Below are 23,686 nucleotides of genomic sequence, written 5' to 3'. Positions count from 1 at the left end.
CCAAGCATAACCCCCAACAACCTAACAAACCTCTCTTTTCCCGTTGAGATGATTGTAATGCATTGTACCCTCCAAAACACTTCAGAAACTGTAACTGGTGCAGAATACCGCAGCAAGCATACTGACTGGGACTGGGCCTTATGAAGACATGATGCCAGCTTCTTGCCATCCGTTTCTGAGCCCAATTAGTAACCGTTGTTTTGACCTCTAAAGCACTTTATGGCTTGGGAGCCACACTATCTGACAGACAGCCGCTTCCGCTACACGCCCACTTGTGCCCCCCCCCAACAAAGATATGGCAGGTGACCACTAGACAAAGGAACTTCTTAGTGGTGGCCCCTCATTTGTGGAAGGCCCTCCCCCAAGAGGTTTGCCTGGCGCCTTCTCTAATGTTGTTTCAGCACCAGGAGAAAATATTTAATATATATATATATCACGGGCCTTTAAAATCCAACCCTTTTGCAATTGCTTTACCTCTGAAGTGTTGAAGGTGTGATTGTATATGATGTTGGGATGTTTTCCTGTTTTTTACACGGACGGCTGGGAGGCTGCTTTTCAGAATTGCATTTTGTATGCTGGAGTTTTGTCGGTATTACTAGACACTGTGCAGGCTGCCCAGAGGATGCTGAGAAGCTAATTGGACAAGGAATAAATACAGCAACGTATCCTCCTTGTTTCGCCTGGTCTCAGCACAGACAACAACACCTCCACTGCCTCTTCCCTTCTGAGTTCCATCCTTGAACCCTCCTTCCTCAAACAGACCCCCTTTGGTGGGTGGCTTGTCTGTCTGTCTGTCTGCCTGCCTGTCTGTCTGTCTGTTTACAGAAACGGATGTGTAAACACCCACCATGTCCCCGTCTCTGCCCGCTGCCACTTCTTTCTGGAGATGCATCTGCCGAGGAAAGAAATAGGAAGCCCAGTTCAGAGAGGCAGAGATATCCTGTCAGGCTCTCTTGCTGTGCGCTTGGAATGAGAGATACAGAACTGTCAGCCAGGCAGCCTTGACAGGGAGAGGACGGGCATCTGTGTTTTCTCAAGGCGACTGAGGTTTAATCTCTTGCCCACCCCGCAATCTCTCCGCGCCCCACATCGGTCCTCCTCCTCCTCCTCCTCCTCCTCCTCCTCCTCCTCTCTGTGCAACCTCTGAAAGGCACAGTCTTGGCACACAAACCTCTCCTCTCTCTCTCCCCCCCCCCTTCCCTTCCTTTTCCCTTCCTGCTCATTCAGTACAGATGATGCTCTGATCACATGGATCCACCTCCCTCCTCGCCTCGCCTCCCCTCCCCTCCTCTCCACCCCTTTAAATAGCTATATTACCCAGATAAGTCATTTGTACTATACACAGAGAGAAAGAGAGAGGGAGAGGAAGGGAGGAAGCAGCAGCAGGAGGCATGGAGAGGGAAATTTAACAAGTCAAAGTGGCAGCTGGGGAGGGGTGGGGAGGGGCAGGTAGCAGAAGGCAGAGGTGGCTGAGAAGGAGGGGAGACAGGAGCTGCGTGGCTCTTTATGCATCTTTTGTTGTAGCAAGCAGGAGGCGAGAGAAGGAGGCTCCCCAGCATGGCCGAGAGCTCGCCAGCGTGCAAGTATGTGGTGGTGATGGCATGGACTGGGCAACTGTAGGAGGCGCGGCTGCCCTCTTCTTCCCAGCCTTAGTACCACCGGCTGACCCCGGAGAGCTACACGAGGCATCTCCATTTGCAAGTAAGTTGCCTTCCTTTCTCTCGCTCTTGATTGATTCCTCTCTCTCTCTCTCTCTCTCTCTCTCTCTCTCTCTCTCTCTCTCTCTCTTCCTTTGGCTGAGGAGGGGCTGGGAAGTTCTCAGAGCAGGCAAGTAGCAGCCGTTTGGCTTCAGGAGAGGGGAGAGGGAGAAGCCCAGGAGAGGACAATCCTACCCACACAGCTCCCTGCTTGCCTGAGGAAATCTGGGGAACCCGTAAGAGCAAGCTAAGTTTCCGGTGGGTGTGTGGGTGTAGGGAGTTCTGCTCCATTGTGGAAACTAGCAGGGCCCAAATGATGCAAAAGTATCACGAAGTAGTTTTGGATGTTGGCCCTGTGTGTGTGTGTGTGTGTGTGTGAAGGAGGGCAAATTAACAAGGAGGGTCCAATGAAGAATGATGGGTTTGGAACTAAATCGCTGTGTAGTTGGAAATGCACCCCGGAGGCTTGCATTTCAGCCTCAGAAATGTTGCTATTTAAGAAAAAGGAGACTGTAAGCTGCAATGAACAGCAGGGACTTGTTAGCACAATGTGTGACAATGGCCAGTTGTAGTCAGGGATGAGGAGAGTTGTAGCCCAACAGCATTTCAAGAGTGCCAGGTTGGAGAAGGCTGGATCAGATGAGTCTTGGAGAATAGCTAAGGGGGAATCTCCATGTACAGGTGCAGCATATGCTTTGAATACAAAGTGCTTATGACATTCAATGGTGAGAAGCATCACCTTTGTGCCCTGCCTATGGAGCAGAGTTTGAACCAGACTCTGAGCCCTGGTGAATGTTGGCAGGATCCAGCAGGGCTCTGCTCTTCTGCTAGCATAGGAGATGATTTGGGAACTAACTGCTCAATAATAATAATAATAATAATTCAACTTGCTCGTTGCTTGCTACCTAAGAAGGTCTCCAAGTGACTTCCATTTGAAAACAGAAATGCATCTCACTCCAACAATCCAACTGATCCCATGCATGAAATGGATTAGGAAAAGTGTTGGGAACATAGAGTGTGTGTGTGTGTTTGAAGTGAGCAGGTGGGTGTCAGAGGCAGTGGGAGCCATTGTGATCTCACAGGACTACGGAACGTGAGTTGGAAAGACCTGGATTCAAATCCCTCTTCAGCCAGGGACCCATCAGGAGGCCTGTGACTGAGCTCCCATGATGGCAGTTGGAACCACGTTGGGGTTCTAGAAAGGGCTTTCCTTACATTCCTTCCTCCCAAGCTCTCCTGAGAACTCACCTTTCCCAGGTTGCCTTTGGTTTAGCCCAACCTGGTGCCCTCCAGTGTTTTGGGCTGCCATCAGCTCCCTTGCTGGCTGGGGCTGATAGGGAGTGCAGTCTGAAACATCTGGAGGGCCCCAGGTTGGGAAAGGCTGTTGAACTGAAGTCTAAACCCATGTCCACATTCTTTGCTAATAATTATCCCAGGAGACTTTTGCTTCGCTCCTTCATCTTTTCTTTCCCTCTCTCTTTCCTTCCCCACAAGGGGCCAAACTTAGATGGGGTGGCGGCAGTCCTGTTTCTTTAAACCAGTCGTGTATAAAAGGGGGAGTTCCAATTTTTAGAGGGGGGAGGGGTCCAAGATCAAGGAAGCTGAGCCCGCCCCCCATTCGGGAGCCAACTTCTAGGGGCAGAGGTCCCTTTGCCCCCCCCCGTAAAATATTTGAGGGGGCCAGGGCCCACAAAGTTGATGGGCATTGCCATTCAAATGGTGTGTGTGTGTGCCACATCTTGTGGGCTTACCTGGGAACTCTACTTTGTTAAGAGTCCTGGGAATTGTAGCTCAGTGTACGGTTCCCAGAATTGTTTGGGAAAAGCCATGCACTTTAAATATATGCTGCACATGCAGCCATTGTGACTGGAGAAGACCCAGTTATCACATCTAGTATGTCTTTCCCTAGACTTTGATTGCAAGCTTTTAGGGGCAGAGATCTCTCATTTTGGGGGGTGGTCATGTCCTGCTATACATCAATACCACTAAACACGTACTCTTGCTGTTGATGACCACAAAGCCAGATCCAGCAAGACCAATGTCACCATTCAGGCCATCTAAACTTTATGCTGCTGCAGAAGTCACTCTCTCCCCCACAAAACCGAGTCCAATAAACTGACTGCAAGCCAGTGAAGTTTGAATCAACGTGAGCCAGAGGTCAGTGCTGGCACGACGCCACTGGACCTGGTTTGACTGGGCTGGCATGTGCCAGGAACTTAAGGGCAAAACTCTGTCCTGCATGCTTAATATAGAGACAGGAGCTGATGCCTCCCGCCTCTGAGACCTGGCCAGTGAAGGAGGTGGGGCCTGGGTGCATGCTGTCTCCCAGCAGAGGGCAAGGTAAGCTCACCAGTGGGCGATCCACAAGGACGTTCTACTGTGCAAGTCCTGCTGCAATGAATGAATGGAAGACCTGCAGCTGAGCAGGTTGCATTTGGTACAATGAGGCTTGTGCAGGAAAATATCCTAATGGATTGTGACCTTGTACGGATGCAGGAGGGGTCACTTCAAGCCAGGAGAGTGGGACCTGCTTCAGCCCAAGAACTGCATTCCCTTATCAAAGGGGGCGTGGTGGGAGATGCATGCCTGTGGCTGCAGGATCCAAAGGCAAAAACAGGCAGATGCAACTTTCATCTTTGTGTGTGACGCTGCATTCCAGCTGTGCAAAACCAGAGGTTTCTTTCTACACACACACACACACAGAGAGAGAGAGAGAGACAGAGAGACAGAGAGACAGAGAGAGACAGAGAGAGAGAGACCGTCTGTGCATCCAGACAAGCCAGAGACATTCTCACAGGTTAGAGATGTTTTCCAGCCAGGCCAAAGGATGGTGCAAAGAAAGGTCAGAGAGAGGTGTGGCTTGGGTAGGGGGCATGGCCTGAAGAAAGTTCCAAGAGTCCAATGGAGAGACTGTGTAGGGTGGGGCATGTTTGGCCCCCAGGTCTGAAGCTCCCAACCCCTGCTTTAGGTTGTTCCATTTTCCCTCTGGAGACCTGAATCCGCTCCAGTGGACCTTTTACATTCTGCATCCTTGAAAAGTGGCCAACCAGATGTCCCAATTGGAAACCAGCAAGCAGGATTCAAGCACAAGAGCACTCTCTTTCTTTCTCTCTCTCTCTCTCTCTCTCTCTCCTCCCATGGTTTCCAGCAACTGGAATGCAGAAGCTTTATGGCCTCCACCAGTGGAGGCAGAGCATAGCCATGATGGTTAGTCGCCATCAATAGTCTTCTCCACCATGACTTGGCCTAATCCTCATTTAAAGACATCTAGGTTGTTGGTCGGGATGCGGGTGGCACTGTGGGTTAAACCACAGAGCCTAGGGCTTGCCGATCAGAAGGTCGGCGGTTCGAATCCCCGTGATGGGGTGAGCTCCCGTTGCTCGGTCCCTGCTCCTGCCAACCTAGCAGTTCGAAAGCACACAAGTAGATAAATAGGTACCGCTCTGGCGGGAAGGTGAACTGCATTTCCGTGAGCTGCTCTGGTTCGCCAGAAGCAGCTTAGTTATGCTGGCCACATGACCCAGAAGCTGTACGCCAGCTCCCTTGGCCAATAAAGCGAGATAAGCGCCGCAACCCCAGAGTTATCCGTGACTGGACCTAATGGTCAGGGGTCCCTTTACCTTTGCCTTTTAGGTTGTTGTTCATCACTGCCTCCCAATGGAGGGAGTTCCATAGTTTCACTATGTGTTGCATGAAGAAGTCATTTCTTCAAATAGGATGCCCCTATTTTCATTTTTCATGGGAGAAATGTTTGATGGTATGATAATTGTGAATGGGATTGGTGAGTGACAGGTGTTAAATCTCAACCTTACCTTTGCAATGTTTTGCGAAGGGGCAAAGGGAAGAATCATTTGTGGGTTAATTTGATGGCCACACAGAGGAAAACCTGTCACCAGAATCCCCCCCCCCGTGTGTGTGTGTGTGTGTGTGTGTGAGAGAGAGAGAGAGAGAGAGAGAGAGAGAGAGAGAGAGAGAGAGAATTAGTGAAGTCCTGGGAGAGGTTAGCACATCACTTGACGGTTCTGTGCTTCATAAATGCAACTCCAGGGATGAATGAAAACTGCACTGGGCATAGTGATTCTGAGGTGAGACAGAAGTTTTTTCCTCTGCTTGTATTATAATCCCTGTTGGCTCAAGCCATAGTTGTGGCAGTTGTGGAGATGGGGCAGCCAATATGATCCAGATGTTTTGGATGGCAGTTCCCATTATGCCTGACCATTGGCCATATTACATGGGGCTGGCACCCCTTTGGCCTGCATTCACTGGCAGTGATCTTTGAGCTTTCAGGTTGTGTGTGTGTGTGTGTGTGCGTGCCAGCCATACCTGGAAATGTCAGGGATTGAACCTGGGACCTTCTGCATGCAAAGCAGATGCTCTGCCCCTGAGATACAGGGCCTCCCCAGTCCCATAATCCAACGAACTGACTGATAATTCCATTCATGAGATTCTGTGCCCTTAACTCCCTTGGAACAAGAATTGACAGTCTCCTTATTATTGCATCCTCCCCGTTCTTTGAAAAGATTTCTTCCTGGTCTATGATTTTGTTTTAATTATACCCCTAACGTGTAAACAGTGAGATGGCATCAATCAGCAAGTGCGCTGCAAATATTGATGTACGGGGGCGAGGAGATGCAGATTTGGGGAGCTTTGCATTTCCATTCTGAAACTGACAACCTTGGGTTTGGAACTAATTAAACTCTACAGAGGGCAGGTCAAGTAGCTGGCCTCATTATTCCGGCTGGATCTCTGTGTCTGGTTTATATAGAGAAAAGCATTTGTTAATTACTGCGCTTGGTAGCACCACTAACACTGGCATTTATGCTTAGAAATGGTAATATTGGAGTTTCTCTCTTTCACTCTTCCATTGCCATTGCTGCCGCCGCCGCCGCCAGTCAACAGTGCTTCTGTCACACATTTGCTTGCACACACACTGCAAAAAAAACCCTTAACCAGCTTACCTGAGAGTTCACCTTACTCAGTGCTATTTAAAAAAAAAAAAAAAAGAGGTGCTGGAGCTCACCACAAACTTCTCCCTTGTTCTCTGAGAGTGGCAATGGCTCCCACCTGAGAGGTGCCAGAGCTGAGCTCCGGTGAGCTCCTGATGCCAGAAAAACCCTGACCTTATCCTATATATGCCCATTTGACTTAGCTCTCACTGCAACAGGTGCCACCTTTGTAAGAAATCAATCTTTTAATCTTTTACACTTTGGAACTTCCTACCTATTGACATCATGCAAGAGCCTTCCCTGTATTCTTTTTTGGCACCTGCTAAAAAAAATTGTCTTTTAGACAAGCCTATCCAGAAATGTAGAATGTTGATATATGCTTTCATCTGGCTTTCATCTGTTGTTGATTTTATTTTTAATGTGTTCACTGATAATTTTATTGTTTTATTCTCATTGAGTTTGTTTGTTTTGCAATCAAGTGGTGAATGCATTTTCTGAAGTAAATAAATAAAAGTCAGGACTTGGGAGAAGGATTTGGCCTCTCCTACCTGGAACAAGCAAGCCTTAGGGTCCCTCATTCATGCCTGCGTAAGTGAACCACCATGGCATGTTCTACTTAGGGACAGTGCTTAAAATTGTCAGGGGCTTCCTCATCCCAGTTTCAGCCAAGTTGTGCCTTCTCAAAAGAGTAGTTATGCAAGCATTAAGGCAGTGTTTTTCAACCACTGTTCCGCGGCACACTAGTGTGCCGCGAGATGTTGCCTGGTGTGCCGTGGGGAAAATTGAAAAATTACTTTATATATAGTTAATATAGGCACAGAGTTAATTTTTTAAACATTTTCTAATGGTGGTGTGCCTCGTGATTTTTTTCATGAAACAAGTGTGCCTTTGCCCAAAAAAGGTTGAAAAACACTGCATTAAGGACACAAGAAAAGACCTGTTGGATCTAGTCCAGTATCCTGGTCACACAGAGGCCAACCAGATGCCCATCATGGAAATCCAGCATAGGATTTGACTGAACAGTGCCCTCTCTGCTTGGGATTCCCGACAACTGGCATGCAGAGGCATACTAACTCTTTCAGTATAGTATGGCAACATGAGAACAGGGCCTTCTCTGCAGTGGCTCCCCGTCTGTGGAATGCTCACCCCAGCGAAGTTCGCCTGGCACCTTCATTATGCACCATTAGGCACCAGGCAAAAACATTCCTTTTTAACCAGGCCTTTGGTTGATTGGATTGACATCCAATGCCCTTTTAAAATGTGGGTTTTTTCTGAGGGGGAGGTTATTGGTTTGTTTTTATTTTGATTATGGATTTTGTGGTTTTATATTTTGATTTTATGCTGTAAACCGCCCTGAGACCTGTGGGTATAAGGCGGTATATAAATTTGAATAATAATAATAATAATAATAATAATAATAATAATAATAATGGGAGAACACAGTCATCGTGTCTAGTAGACATTTATGGCCTTATCCTCCAAGAATTTCTCAGAATTACCCAAGATACTGGAGCAGAGGCAAGCTTGTTTTCTCCTGCTCCGGAGGGTACGACTCGAACCAATGGCTTCAAGTTACAGGAAATGAGATTTCGACTAAACATCAGGAATAACCTTCTGACAGCAAGTGCTGTTTGATGGTGGAACAGATTCCCTGCGTACAAAAATGTGCTTACTTAAGGGAGATTTGCTCTAAAGTTCTGAAGAATTTTCCTCAGCGTTTTAAAAAAGGAAATTCAAAAATTGTGGCACAAATGTGCAGAGCTGAATCAATGGGGGGTGGGGGTGGGAAACTGAGAGAACCAAAACAGACAGGTCTTCCCATCCCTCCTGCCAAGGGATCCCCCCCCCAGGGGCTGATGGGAATTGTAGTCCAAAGCATCTGGAGCGTCCCAAGCACCAAAGTTGGGGAATGAGGCAGTAGGACCATTTTGTTCAAGGCAGCTTTTTGACAGCCAGGACTTGAGCAGGGACAAGCAGAGTGGTTTTAACCAGTCTTTTTAATGTTACCCCTCACACCACTACTACACATATGCAGGGAATTAAACCTGCTATTTCTGCTCCACTTTGCATTCTAAACTGTTCTGGCCAGTTCTCCACCCCAGAGGTGAAGCAGGATAAAAATGTTTTTATAAAACCCCCAAACTACATCAAAATCAAATCAGAGAAAGAAATGGACATCTCTGCCTAAGTTTGACATATGAATTGACCCACTGCCTGTTCAGCTCTCATGGAAAATTGATATATTGTTTTAATCCAATCATTCTGTTTAAAAGACGGAAAGCTATATTTCAACCAGAACGTACAAACCTAAGAACAGCCCTGCTGGATCTGGCCCATCTAAGGGGTGCCCATCTGTTGCGTTTCGCTTCACCCATCTAATCCAGCATCCTGTTCTCACAGTGGCCAACCAGATGCCCCAATGGGGAACCCACAAGTGGGGCACAGGAACCCTCTCCCCTCCTGCGGTTTCCAGAACAAGCTGGAACGTGTCCAGAGGAGGGCAACCAAAATGGTCAAAGGCCTGGAAACAATGCCTTATGAGGAACGGCTTAGGGAGGCTGGTGGGTATGTTTAGCCTGGAGAAGAGAAGGTTAAGGGGTGATATGATAGCCATGTTCAAATATATAAAAGGATGTCATATAGACTTGGAGGAAGGAGAAAGGTTGTTTTCTGCTGCTCCAGAGAAGCGGACACGGAGCAATGGATTCAAACTACAAGAAAGAAGATTCCACCTAACAATTAGGAAGAACTTCCTGACAGTAAGAGCCGTTCAACAGTGGGCTTTGCTGCCAAGGAGTGTTGTGGAGTCTCCTCCTTTGGAGGTCTTTAAGCAGAGGCTTGACAGCCTTCTGTCAGGAATGCTTTGATGGTGTTTCCTGCTTGGCAGGGGGTTGGACTGGATGGCCCTTGTGGTCTCTTCCAACTCTATGATTCTATGAAACGGGCATTCAAAAGCATCGCTGCCTCTGACTGCGGAGCCAGAGCAGGGCTGTACAGAGAGGGAAGATTTCTGAGAGCCCCATGCTTCCCGCCCAAAGCTAATGGAGAAACAAGAAATGCTCCCTCCTTCCACTGCCCCAATTTCCCTCCATCACCGCAGTGTTTCCAAGAGGAAGATGGGGAGCCCAGCTGCCAGCAGCTGGAGTCCCATTGTCAGAGATAGATAGGCTACCTGGCTGCTTTGCTAAGTAACTCTCCTCCATCAGTTCCCTTTGTACTTCTGGAGGTGGGCATCTCGTCAGCAGCCCTTAAAGGATTCCATTGTGAGCTGGCATTAATTCCCCTCTCTGCTGTTCATGCCAAGGTAACAAAAACCACAGAAGATGAAATGCAATTTTCATTACTTCTGCACTGAGCCCAGATTACATTTTGAATGGGAATTACTCCCAGAAGGTGGGGAAGACATCTAGGAATCCATTTTGTCGTGCTGCAGAGCATAGCCGTCAACTTTTTACTTTTTAAAAAAAGGGAAATTCCCTTATTCCGAATAGGATTCCTCGCAAGAAAAGGCAAAAGTTGACAGCTATGCTGCAGAGGGCACTTCATTGCTTGTCTTGCTCTGTGCTTCCTGAGAAAATAATAATAATAATAATAATAATAATAATAATAATAATAATAATAATAATAATAAATATTGCGGTGTAGGCTAACCAGATGCAACAGCAAAGTGGTTTTCACATGACACATTAAGTTGTCAGGAGTTCCTAAATGAAAAGATCAATAATGATAAATGAGATTCCCTGAAAGTCGGCTTTTGTGCCACTAATGTTTTCCTCCCATAATAAGCAGCCACAGGGGAGGGGAAGCTGTGTTTGAGCACAGAGACAGGCGGAACAAAGGTTGGCAGAAAGGAAGGATCCCCGAGGCCCAAAGGGAGCAGCCAAACAGCGGCTTCAGGGAATCCTTTTCCTCACGCAAAGATAGAATGCAGGTCAAATCCCTGTTCCAAAGAATCTTCAGCAAGGAGGGCGCAGCAGGAGGGGGGGTGCATTTGATGAATTGTTTGCAGCTCTTAAAGGTGACCTTTTTAAAAAAGGAAAGAAAAGAAAGCAGCAGTCTGCAATAAGGGGGTGGAAATGGCAAAGGAGCAGATTTAGGCTGAACGTCTGGAGACACTTCCTAATTGGAAGGGCTGTTCAACAGAGGAACAGGAAGGGCCTCAAGAAGAGGGTGGCTCTCCTTTGAAGGAGTTGCTCAAAAAGAGGCTGAGGGGCCTTTTGCCAGAGATGCCGAAGTTGCGCTCCTAGATTGAGCAGCAGGTTGAACTCGATGATCCTGAATGTCAGGGAATCTTTCGCCATGATTCCTGTGTTGCAGGGGGTTGACTCGGTGACCCTTGGGGGTTTCTTCTAAATCTACACTCATATGATTCTATGATCTCCCAGGTCAACGTCCAAATCTTTGATTTTACACGCACAATGATCCCATCCGGCACAATGCCCTTAATAGCCACAGACCACTCTGCAATATTTAGGGTTGCCAACTACACGTATCCAGAATTGAACGCTTTTCTCCTAACCAGTTTCCAGATCAGGAAGATGGAAGCTCAAAATAAAATTGTATGGTCAGCTGGCTTTGCTGTTTCTGAACTTTCATTATGGTTTGTATTTAAAGAAGAAGAAGATGGCCTTCAAAGTGCGGTTTTCTGCACATGTACCACGGCACATTGCCCTTTTAAATATTTTAACTTTCCTTTGACTACAAAGTACCAGTACTCTGCAGCACAGTCAAGAAATCTTTGCGCTTAAGAAAGATGTGTGTCTCAAGAAAAGAAAGGAATTGTCAGAATGAATTCTGCACATGCTCTGTGACACCCAGTCCTTGCAGTTTCACTGCTTCCCATCTGAAGGGGGAAAGCACTTTATTTTACACTACTTTATACTCCTATCATTTATATGTGCGAAAGGATAAGTATTATAAACTCACCTAGACATTCCCTTGGAGGACAGAGAAACCAACTCGCTTAGCACAGGGACAGAGAAACCTTTGCAGCCAGAGGGCCACATTTGCTCATGGACAGCCTTCCAGGGGCCACATGCAGGGGGTTATACAAGATGACCCCTGAGATCTCTTCCAACTCTACAGTTCTATGATTCCTCCAACCTGGCAAGCAAGGGACACCATCCCAGTTCAAAGTTGCATTCTGGACCTGCAAAAGCAGTCAAGGAGGATGTGGAGGAGGGGAGGGGTGTGGACTAGCAAGGGTTCTGGCCTGTGGAAAGTCCTGGAGACCTCATAGAAAGCTCTGAAGGGCCACGTTTGGCTCCTGGTTCCTCACCCCCTGCTTTAAGAGAAACTGCCCCAAGTCATGCACATTCTTTGCTTTGCTCTTATCTTTGTAGCTGGAATGTGGAGGCTGACAGAGAAATGGTGATGATGCCAAGCCTGCCTCGAAGGTTCTTGCGTGAGATGGAATTTGAACACAGGGCTCCCAGGATCAAAGCCAACCTCTTATGTCTTGTGCCACACTGCCTCTCATGCTGAGGTAAGGACACAGATATACTTGAGTGAACTTCACCGGGCTTCCTCAGAGGTTTTGTGGAAGCCAAGGTGGGAATGACAAGTGTGTGGGCTTGTGGGCTTCCCCAAAGCATCCAGTTGGCCACTGGGATGAAAGGATGTTGGACTAGATGGGCCCTCTTTGGCCAGATCCAGCAGGGATCTCCTTATGTTGATTGGTACTTATATGTTAATTCGTTAGTAAAAGCTCAGAGCTCACCATGTCTCTGCAGAGGTAAATCTTATGGAATTCAATGTGGGCAATTCAGTGTCAGAGTTTGGATCTAGCATTAGTTATTTCGTTAACATTAGTGAGTTGGGTAATTTATCAACTTCAATATTTGTTTGTTTGTTTGTTTGGCAAAATGGATATACTTCTTGGATATAAGGAAACCTCTAAGCATTTTGCAAGAACGTAAGTGTGACTTTTGACCATCAAGGAAGTCTCAAAGTGACTTGCAAAGATTACAAAGAATTTTCTTCAGCTGCTCCTTGGTTTAGACTTTCGCTTTTCCCAGGGCTCATCTCCCTAATCACATTGTTCATCTTACTCTATCCATAAAGCCATAAAAAGATCAAAGATAGAGAATTAACAGCATTGGTTAGGGTTTAATAGGATTTGCAATGTATGGGCATCAGGAAGCCTACTGCTGTCTTCTCTCTTTCATGTACAGAGGAGGTGGTGAGCACATTCTCTGCAGGGAATCCTTCCTTTGTCTGAAGCTCAATGATAGGTTTTCTGGCAGGTTCTTCCTTTTCTGTTTTCCACCACAAAGGGCTTCCATTAACAGATGAAGTATCTGCAAAAGACCCCTGGTTTGCTGGAGACGATCCTTGAGAAGATCTGACAAATAATTCGCACCTCTGCTTGGTTATCTAACAAACACAATTCATTTGTGTCCAGGCAAAAGTAATGATAGCTCTTGAATGAGCAGAGTGTCTATACTTTAATGAACAAAACTTTAAAAATGGCCCAGCTCTGCACATATTTGACTCTGGCTCCACCCAGATGTCATATGAAGTAAAGGTAAAGGGACCCCTGACCACCAGGTCCAGTTGTGTCTGACTCTGGGGTTGTGGTGCTCATCTCGCTTTACTGGCCGAGGGAGCCGGCGTTTGTCCGCAGACAGCTTCCGGGTCATGTGGCCAGCATGACAAAGCCGCTTCTGGCGAACCAGAGCAGCACACGGAAATGCCATTTACCTTCCCGCTGGAACGGTCCCTATTTATCTACTTGCACTTTGACGTGCTTTCAAACTGCTAGGTGGGCAGGAGCAGGGACCGAGCAACGGGAGCTCACCCCGTGGCAGGGATTCGAACCGCCGACCTTCTGATCAGCAAGTCCTAGACTCTGTGGTCTAACCCACAGTGCCACCTGGAAATGGCACAGCTCTGCACATATTTGACTCTGGCTCCACCCAGATGTCATATAAGTGGTTTATAAAATCAATACATTATTAAAATACACAGTAACAATCCATTAGGTCATAGAAGCACCCTTAATTGAAATATACACTAAAAACAAACGATTTAAACAATAAAACAAGAAATTCAATTCTGGGAAATGTTTAAACAGGTGTGTGTATTCAGTAGCTGGTGGTCTGCCAGTGCTGATGGGGCATCTCATATTTCAGCAGGCAACCCTGGTGCCACCAGTCATTACAGCATAATGCAGATACACATCCTTAAGGCTGATCTTAAAATGTCTTCACCTACCAACAGACTAAGTACCAGGTGAGCTTACCTGGGCAGAACATTCCATAGCTTAGGTGCTGCAACAGGAAAGACCCTTCTATGCGGTTAACATTTTATATGGCAGCTGAATTATGTGTTTTTTCAAAAAGTTGCAAAAGGGATTATCTAGTGTACCTCAGCTAGCGCAACCTCACATGTGTTCAGGAGAGCTGCTTTGATCTCCTCTTGTGTTTCTTGTTCTTTGCTGTAGCCCAACCATGGCTGGAGATTCTAGAATCTTCATGAACCAGGACATGGAAATTGGCGTGACTCCGAGAGAGCATAAGAAGATTCCCAAGCAAGTCCGGGATGATGTTCCCATCGCCACTGACCGAACGCGTCTCCTGGCAGCAGAGATCAAGAAGCCACGCCAGCGCTACATGGAGAAAAGCGGCAAGTGCAATGTGCACCACGGGAATGTCCAGGAGACCTACCGATATCTCAGTGACCTTTTCACCACCTTGGTGGACCTCAAATGGCGCTTCAACCTCCTTGTCTTCACCATGGTCTACACCATCACCTGGCTGTTTTTTGGTTTCATTTGGTGGCTCATTGCTTACATCCGAGGAGACCTGGATCACGCAGAAGACGAAGACTGGATCCCTTGTGTCGACAATCTCAGTGGGTTTGTTTCGGCATTTCTGTTCTCTATTGAGACGGAGACCACCATTGGGTACGGCCATCGAGTGATCACTGAGAAATGCCCAGAAGGCATCATCCTGCTCTTGGTCCAGGCCATCCTGGGCTCTATAGTCAACGCGTTCATGGTAGGGTGTATGTTTGTAAAGATCAGCCAGCCCAAAAAGAGAGCAGAGACCCTCATGTTTTCCAACAATGCTGTGATATCCATCAGGGACGAGAAGCTGTGTCTCATGTTCCGGGTTGGGGACTTGAGGAATTCCCACATAGTGGAGGCTTCCATCAGAGCAAAACTGATAAAATCCAAACAGACCAAAGAAGGGGAGTTCATCCCCCTAAACCAAACGGACATCAACGTAGGGTTTGACACAGGGGACGACAGGCTCTTTCTGGTCTCCCCTCTCATCATCTCCCACGAAATCAATGAGAAGAGCCCCTTCTGGGAGATGTCCCGTGCCCAGCTGGAGAAAGAGGAGTTTGAAATCGTGGTCATTTTGGAGGGGATGGTGGAAGCAACTGGTAAGCTATATGCATGATATTTGTGCTGTCATTGCTAACCCTTGCCAATGTCAAACATGTTTCTAAATGAAGTGTTATTTAGGTGTGTTGGACAGCAACTCAAGATGTGTAAGGCACAGAGAGGTTAGGCAAATCCTTCTGCTGATCATTGCTAGTCTAAATAGCAGACTAGGAGAGGAATGATCCAGGATGGTTGTTGCAGGATGGGGTATCTCACATTCAGTCATGCTCCCCATTCCATATGGTCGTACGATACCTGAAAGTTATGGGAGAATAAAACAGCTCTGCATGCACAAAAGTAATGACTAAATTAATTAAATTGGTCTGGTGTGTAGTGGTTTGGAACAGATAAATAATTTTAGGATTTGACCTCATGATAGTATATTGGGTGGAGGAGGACTCAGATGGTAATGTGTACACCTTCACTTACTTCAAAATGTGGCAAGGCAGTCCTGCTGTTTAGGGGGTTCCTCCTGCCCATTCTGTTGAATGGGAACCTGCATCCAATGGGCCCCAAAATCCTGGCCTGAAGTCACAACCTCATATTTCACTGAAGAGACCAAGGCATCACAGCCAGTATTTTTTAATTGAACTCAGGAGTGTGAATAACTGCACACAAAAGGCACAGTGTTCATGCGTGTCACGTGCATTTTAACCTGCTTCACTTTAAAATATACATGAGCAATGATTGGAACAGAGTTAGTCATCAAACCAAAACAAATGTTAAAATTCTCAAATAATTGCTCATTTTCGAGTCTGCATGTGCAGATCCCAGATCTCACTTAATGAAGCAAGTGTCTGGATTCTGTATTTCTGCGGCTTGCAATCAAAGTTAGTCCTACTCAGAGTAGACCCAGTGAACATAATGGGTGTGACCAATTTAATTTAATGTTAACAGGCACTGACTCCCAGGGGCCGAGGCAGTTTTGATCCCCCAAATGTATTTTTTGAGGGGGCTGGGCCCCCTCAACTTTCTGTGGGTGTTTGGTTGCACTCCCTGGTTCCTTGCGTCCTTGTCGCCCCCCCCCCCCCTCAATCCTCTGGAGAAGCTGGCACCTCTGATGCATCTACCCTGAATAGAACCTAGTTGGATACAACCTTATGAAACCTGGGCTTATATGGAATGTTAGTCCTCCTCAAAGAAGACCCACTAAAATTAAGGAACATGACTTTATTGTGTCTGCTTTCAGAATTAATTTCTTTATTCTTGTGTGTTCTCATCTCTTGGGGCTCAGCCACATTTCTGCAATTGCCATTTTTTTCCAATTCAATGCAAAACAGTGGATTTTCCTAGGGAAAGCAGTGGGAACCCCCAAAAAATTGCTCAGACACGGACCTGGAAATTTTGGACCTGTGCCTGGAAGTGTGGATAAGGATAAGCCCAAGGATAAGCCCAAAGATTTGTCATACAACAGAGAAAACATGTAATGTGTTGTGTCTTTGTTAGATCTGTCTGCATTAAGGATTTAATGGCTCTCTCTGTTGTTCAAAAAAACCAAAGCACTGATGATAGTTCCTTCAGGCACAATCCATCTTTCTGGACTAAAGCTAAGAATGGTCTGCAGAAACCTGATTGATCTCTTTCAGGGATTGGGAACCTGTGGCCCTCTGGAAGTTGTTGGACTCCAGCTCCCATCAGCTCCTGCCAGTGGTCATGGGCGATGGGAGTTGTAGTCCAACAACATCTGGAGGGCCCCCACAGGTCTCCCTTTCCTGATACTCCATGGACTTTGCTTATAGGAAACAGCATTATAATGAGTTTGTCCTTAAAGGCCAGTGTTTTCTACTCTGAGTAGCAATGGCTTTCTTGGATCTCTGCCAAAGGTCTCTCTCATCTCCTGCTACCTACCTCAGTCCCACCCAACATGGGGCTGTCCAGATGTCATTGGACACCAGGACCCATCATGGCTAGATTATGGGCTGAGATTGCGAGGGTAGTTCAAAACATCTGGAGGGGACCTGGTTTTGGAAATGCTAATTTAATTGACTGCTAGGGACTGAGTTTGATGCTTCCTGCATGCAAAGCAGATGCTATACCACAGGGGTGGCCAACTTCCAAGAGAATGTGATCTACTCAGAGTTCAGGGGGTTCAGGTCAAAGTTGTTGAGCTTTTTTTAGGAAGGAAAACCCTGTTTTTGGTGGTTTAGGTCATTTTAGGGGTGCAGGGCAAAGATGTTGAGTTTATTTTTAGGGGAGACAAAGTTTTTTAGCTTCTTTTGAGGGAGCCACTGATCTACCGGTGATCTACCACAGACGTCTAGTGATCTACCGGTAGATCACGATCTACCTGTTGGACATGCCTGCTATACCACAAAGCTGTGGCCCTTCTCCACTTAGACTCTTCTCTGAACCTTCTGTCATTTAGATATTCAATATTTATAGAAGGAGGTAACTTTTAATCTGCCTGGTTTGAATTCGTAGCAGCGCTGTGCTTTAATAAGGCTGTGTTGGTTCTGGTCTTCTGAGGTATTTAACCATCTTCTGCAGAGAAGCTCATAGACATCCTATTATTATTATTATTATTATTATTATTATTATTTAATCTGCAGCAAGGGCCCAGTCCAGCCAGCCAGGAAAACAAAACTTTCAGTGTAATTAAGCCCCAGTGGGGGAATTCAGGGTTGGCTCAGAGAAGCTCACCCAGCTGGGAAGTGATTGGGCACACCTGAGACAAGACGGATGCTGGACTTGGTCCAGGAGAAAATATGGGCCAGCTGTAGGTGTGTGTGTGTGTACACACACACAAACACAGTTCAGGCCAGAAAGTTGAAATGGTGAAAAGAGGCAGCGACGGCAACCAACTTGGACGGTGTTAAAAGAGGATTAGACCAATTCATGGAGGAGGGGAGGGGGCTGTTGATGGTCACTAGCCATAATGGCTATGCTCTGCCCCCGCAGCTGGAGGCCGCAATGCTTTTGAATATCAGTTGCTAGACACCCCAGGAAGGGAGAGGGTTCTTGTGCTTGAATGCTGCTTGCTGGTTTCGCACAGGTTCTTCTAATGCTCTTATGTCTGCAAGCATGACATTTTTGGACCTAATGGCCGCAATTATGGGCCATGAAGTTTTTCTCCAGAAAGCCATGCTATACACGGGCTATTGGGAGATAGGAACTCCATTTCTTCTTGATTCACATGGAGCTGTCAGCAGTTCAGACAAATGTCTGCACAGACTTCATTTAAAGAACATAGGAAGCTATGTTAGTGTTGTCTACACTGACTGGCAGCAGCTCTCCAGGTTTTAGAGTCTCCCTCTGCCCTACCTGGAGATGCTGGAGGTTGACCTTATGTCTGCAAGCAGATGCTCCACCTGGCTCACTCTAGCAACAGATTTATCCCAATTCCCACTGAGATCCTTTAACCAGAGTTGCTGTGGATTTAACCTGGTCTTGTAGGCAAGAGAAACACAGACTCTGCCACATCTACTGAATTAGTTATTCTGAAATAATTAATTGGTGTCAGTGGTCCATAGTAACAAAGGAAGCTGCACTAAACAGAGCCAGCCAGGTTACAGCATGTGTGTGTGTGTGCAGGATTGCACCACTTCCCCAAGCTGTGCTGGCAAGTGGGCAGTGCTTTGTCACACACTGAGAACCCACCACAGGCTCACTTTTCAGTGCTTGCCACTGGGGCTCCTGAAAAGCAATGATTTGGCCCCAGATCTACACAACCGAACCAGTAATTTGAGCAGGAAACGAGTTTCAGTGAATGTATCCGACTTATCTTGATGTGTCTGGCCAGCGCCTGCTCTTCATACCCTGGGAAACTGGGGGTGCTCAAAATGTACCTAAGAGGTTCTGGGAATAGTCACCAGGAATGCAATAAAAACTGGCTTTGCCTAGGTTGGACGGCATCAGCAAGCAACAACCAGAAAGGTCACTCGACAGCGCAGGGAAAGGTCGCCCTGTGTTTTCACAGCAGCTGCCTCTGTCTGCTCCCCTGTCAGTCATAGTTGCTGTGGCTGAGCACAGGAAGGCAGGAGCAGGCTGGATTTCACCTTGCATCTCTGGTTTTACAAGGGCGAAGGAGTTGCTTTTACAAAACTAAGATGTGGGATTCTGGACAAGACAATGGGTCAAATGGGCACTGGAAAATCTTACACTTGTTGATCATACCCACACACCATGCATTTAGTGCACCAGGCCTCCCCACCAATAATCTTGGGAACTGTAGTTTAGCCCCCTCATATATCTACAGTTCACTGTACCCTAAAAAAACCTATAGTTCCCAGGATTCCCAGCAGCTTTAAAACATATGGTGTGGATCAGCCGACTTTCCTTTCGGCTGTCAGAATTAGGCACTTCATTTATTTGTTTTCAGCATGAAATCTGGTACATTTCCCCACCCCCATTGGATGCAGAAATCTGATGCCAGACTTCATGTTTCTAAAGCCGTCACACACCAGGAGGTGTGGCAGAACCTCAGTGTCTTACTAGCCTGGAACCCAAGAGCATAGCAAGAGAACTTCCATGTCAGACCAAGGTTCCACCTGGTTCATGAATGGCCAAGATGAAGACCTCCATATGTTGGGTTGTGGACTACAACTTCCACAATACCTGGCCATTGGGCATGCTAGCTGCTGGGACCGATGGGAGTTGTAGTCCAAAACATCCAGAGAGCAGCACATTGTCTATCCTGGGTCTAGTTCAATAATGCACTTCCTATTGGGACAAGGAATGAAGCATTGCCCCATGATTGCCCCGCTGGCCACTGTTAATCAGTGCCATTCTACCCCTATGTACATGGAGGCTCCATCATGACTAACAGCTTTCTGATAGACCTCTTCTTTTCTATGATCTCCCTGTAAAGCCCTGAATCCAATGTATTTCCGAATTGAAACGTTCTGATGAACACAGATTTCTCCTATTTATTTGAATAACTCAATGCAACACAATGGTTGTTCTTAAGGAATTCTCTCCCCTGCTGAAACTTCCATTAACTCTCTCTTGGAGGCTCCACGAAAAAGCCACTTCTGCGACCTTCGTACTGCTGAGTGCAAGAAGACACAGAAAGAAAGTGCATTTGCAAAAACTCTCCTCTCTTTTTCAATTCACTTTTTTAAAAAAAAGGATTAAAAGCAAACCTTGAGCTGCTGTGCTCAAGATTACTGCCTGAAACTTTCCGGCACTTGTAAGATTTCAAAAGGAGGCAGTTTGATCCGATTCCCTGCCTTGTCTATTAGGCAGTCGTGGTATTTATAGAAAAGGAGTGGCTGTTGTGCCTCCACAAGCAGTTCCAAGTTCTGTCAAGGTGAGCAGAAGGAAAACGGGTCACTGTGAGAATGAAGGACATCAGAAGGTCTTGGCTGCTGGATTGGGCCAAAGGGAGCCCATCTAGTACAGCATCCTGTTCTGACAGTGGCCAGCTTGTTGCCTCGATGGGAAGCCCACAAGCAGGGCCTGCACAAAGCAGCCCCCTCCTCAATTATGAGTCCCAGCAACAGCTGGTCTCTAGGGGCATTTCCTGCCTCTGGGAGTAAAAATTTGAACTGCCAAAGCTTCTCCCGATGTCATTGGGGACTGCATTTTGGAGGGAATTTGTCTCAGTTTGCTTATATGGGACAGTAGTCAGCTGACACACCCTGTCAGCGCTAGCATTTCTGCTTGCAAAGCACAACTTTCCCCTCTCTCCTCCCTGCACCCCCCATGCCCTCCCCAGATCTGCTCCAGAGTCTTGGGGGAATCCCTAGAACAGATTTAGAGGGTGCATGGGGGAAGGGGAAGAAAGGGGGAAGAATGTTCCACTGTTCAAGCAAGAAAACTTGCACTGTCTAATCTTTTTAAAACCATATAGGATGGTAGTCCTGTGGCAGTGAGTTCCATAGTTTAACCATGCACTGTGCCTCCTTTTGAGATGGATCCTTCATCTGACCCATCAGGGTTCTTGCTGTGTTCTCATGACTGGAAGCATTTGGTCAGCTACTGTGAGAGGACAGAGGAGCATAGTGAAGTGCCTCCTCCCGAGTCAGATCATTGGGACACCTTGCTCAGTATTGTCTACATTGACTCTTGGAATACTGTGTCCTTGACTCCTGGAATACTGTGACACCTGGAATACTGTGTCCAGTTCTGGGCACCACAGTTCAAGAAGGATACTGACAAGCTGGAACATGTCCAGAAGAGGGCAACCAAAATGGTCAAAGGCCTGGAAACAATGCCTTATGAGGAAAGGCTTAGGGAGCTGGGTATGTTTAGCCTGGAGAAGAGAAGGTTAAGGGGTGATATGATAGCCATGTTCAAATATATAAAAGGATGTCATAAAGAGGAGGGTGAAAGGTTGTTTTCTGCTGCTCCAGAGAAGCGGACACGGGGCAATGGATTCAAACTACAAGAAAGAAGGTTCCACCTAAACATTAGGAAGAACTTCCTGACAGTAAGAGCTGTTCGGCAGTGGAATTTGCTACCAAGGAGTGTGGTGGAATCTCTTTCTTTGGAGGTCTTTAAGCAGAGGCTTGACAGCCATCTGTCAGGAATGCTTTGATGGTGTTTCCTACTTGGCAGGGGGTTGGACTGGATGGCCCTTGTGGTCTCTTCCAACTCTAGGATTCTAGGATTCTATGACTCTCCAGAGTTTCAAGAACGGTTCTCTCCCATCACTTACCTGGAAAGGGCACTGGAGATTGAACCAGGGACCTTCTGCAAGCCAAGCAGGGGCTCTACCACTGATGGTAGATGTTTTGGTCTGAGCCAGCAGAGCTCTTCTTATGTCCAGCCTTTCATAAAGAAGTTTGCAACTCAAGACTCCTTTGGTGGCTTTTTGAAAGGGGACCAAGGAGCGTGATCTCCAAGAGGTGAGCACTGTGTGCAAAACAATTTCCTCCTTTCACTGGCATCTGGTGACATTAATTATAGCTTCCATCCTTGACGTTGTCTGTCTTCAGCTGAGGCTTTTTGTGCATGCTTGGCAGGTTAAGCTGTTCTTAACCTCAGGTTAAGCTTCTCCTCTCCATTTCTGACAATATTTCCCATCTTAGTTTGTTTTATCATCATCATTATTATCATTGGCTATTTTTAACAGTGTTGTCATCATTCTGACCCAAAAAGCAAAGGACAGTGTACCAGTCGGCGATAATATTGCAGCACATCCAAGGGGGGGGGACACAAACTCTAAAAGTTGGGGGTTTTTTTGCAGGAGTGCAAAATTCCTGCTTAAGGTGCCCAATACTTGGTTGGGTGATTGTCTCCTACATACAATCCATACCATGCCATTCCTACTCACCATCTTAGGCTACATGCATGACATGGATAAAGCGGATTAAGAAAAGTTTATCTCCCTCTCTCATAACACTGGAACTCATCCAGTCAAGTTGAATGTTGGAAGATTCGGGACATTCTTCACACACCACAGAGTTAAACTATGGAACTCGCTCCTGCAGGAAGCAGTGATGGCCACCAACCTAGATGGTTTGGACAAATTCATGGAAAAGAGGGCTGTCAATGGCTATTGGTCATGATCATAGGAATGGTAGAGTTGGAAGGGAGTCTGAGGGTCATCTAGTCCAACCCCCTGCAAGGCAGCAATGCTTTGCCCAACGTGAGGCTCAAACTCATGACCTTGAGATCAGAGTCTCATGCTCTAACGACTGAGCGATCCTCAGGTTATGCTCTGCCCCCACAATCGGAGGCAGTGACACTTCTGAATACCAGTTGCTAGCAACAGCAGAAGGGGAGAATTGCCGCTGTGAAACGGACTTCCCATTGAGGCATCTGGTTGGCTGTTGTGAGAATTTTAACAGAGAGAAATGTAAAGTACTACACTTGGGCAAAAAAATTGAAAGGCACAAATACAGGATGGGTGACACCTGGCTTGAGAGCAGTACATGTGAAAAGGATCTAGGAGTCTTGGTAGACCACAAATTTGACATAAGTCAACAGTGTGATGCAGCAGCTACAAAAAGCCAGTGCAATTCTGGGCTGCATCAATAGGAAGTAATAGTACCACTGTATTCTGCTCTGGTCAGACCTCACCTGGAGTACTGTGTCCAGTTCTGGGCACCACAGTTCAAGAAGGATACTGACAAGCTGGAACGTGTCCAGAGGAGGGCAACCAAAATGGTCAAAGGCCTGGAAACAATGCCTTATGAGGAATGGCTTAGGGAGCTGGGTATGTTTAGCCTGGAGAAGAGAAGGTTAAGGGGTGACAAGATAGCCATGTTCAAATATATAAAAGGATGTCATATAGAGGAGGGGGAAAGATTGTTTTCTGCTGCTCCAGAGAAGCAGACATGGAGCAATGGATTCAAACTACAAGAAAGAAGATTCCACCTAAACATTAGGAAGAACTTCCTGACAGTGAGAGCTGTTCGACAGTGGAATTTGCTGCCAAGGAGTGTGGTGGAGTCTCCTTTTTTGGAGATCTTTAAGCAGAGGCTTGACAGCCATCTGTCAGGAATGCTTTGATGGTGTTTCCTGCTTGGCAGGGGGTTGGACTGGATGGCCCTTGTGGTCTCTTCCAACTCTATGATTTTATGAGAACCAAATGCTAGACTAGATGAGCTGTTGCCTGTTGGGCTGATCCAGCAGTCTTTTCTTATGTTCTTAAGTGAATGGGTGGTGATGGAGAGCAGGAGGAGGGCATGGACCAAGACAAGAGGAGCAGCAGGGGCCCCTGCAGGGATGAAACCCTCAGCAGGGGCCCAGGAATGTTCCCCCCT

The 23,686-nt window shown here is 46.8% G+C and overlaps 1 protein-coding gene across 1 annotated transcript in view; it reads left to right on the top strand.

Moving 5' to 3' along the window:
- Positions 1–11,984: 11,984 nt before the first annotated feature.
- KCNJ5 (potassium inwardly rectifying channel subfamily J member 5) overlaps positions 11,985–23,686 on the top strand; it is a 32,439-nt gene continuing 20,737 nt past the window's right edge. Inside the window, exons 1-2 of the mRNA XM_033172052.1 lie at positions 11,985–12,128; positions 14,088–15,034. Coding sequence (XP_033027943.1) covers positions 12,097–12,128; positions 14,088–15,034 — 979 coding nt within the window. The 5' untranslated portion in view covers positions 11,985–12,096. The remainder of the gene's footprint in view (positions 12,129–14,087; positions 15,035–23,686) is intronic.

This window comes from Lacerta agilis, chromosome 15, assembly GCF_009819535.1.
Source record: "Lacerta agilis isolate rLacAgi1 chromosome 15, rLacAgi1.pri, whole genome shotgun sequence".
NCBI lineage: Eukaryota > Metazoa > Chordata > Lepidosauria > Squamata > Lacertidae > Lacerta > Lacerta agilis.
The sequence above is the reverse complement of the archived record's forward strand: the minus strand, read 5'-3'. Positions and strand labels throughout refer to the sequence as shown.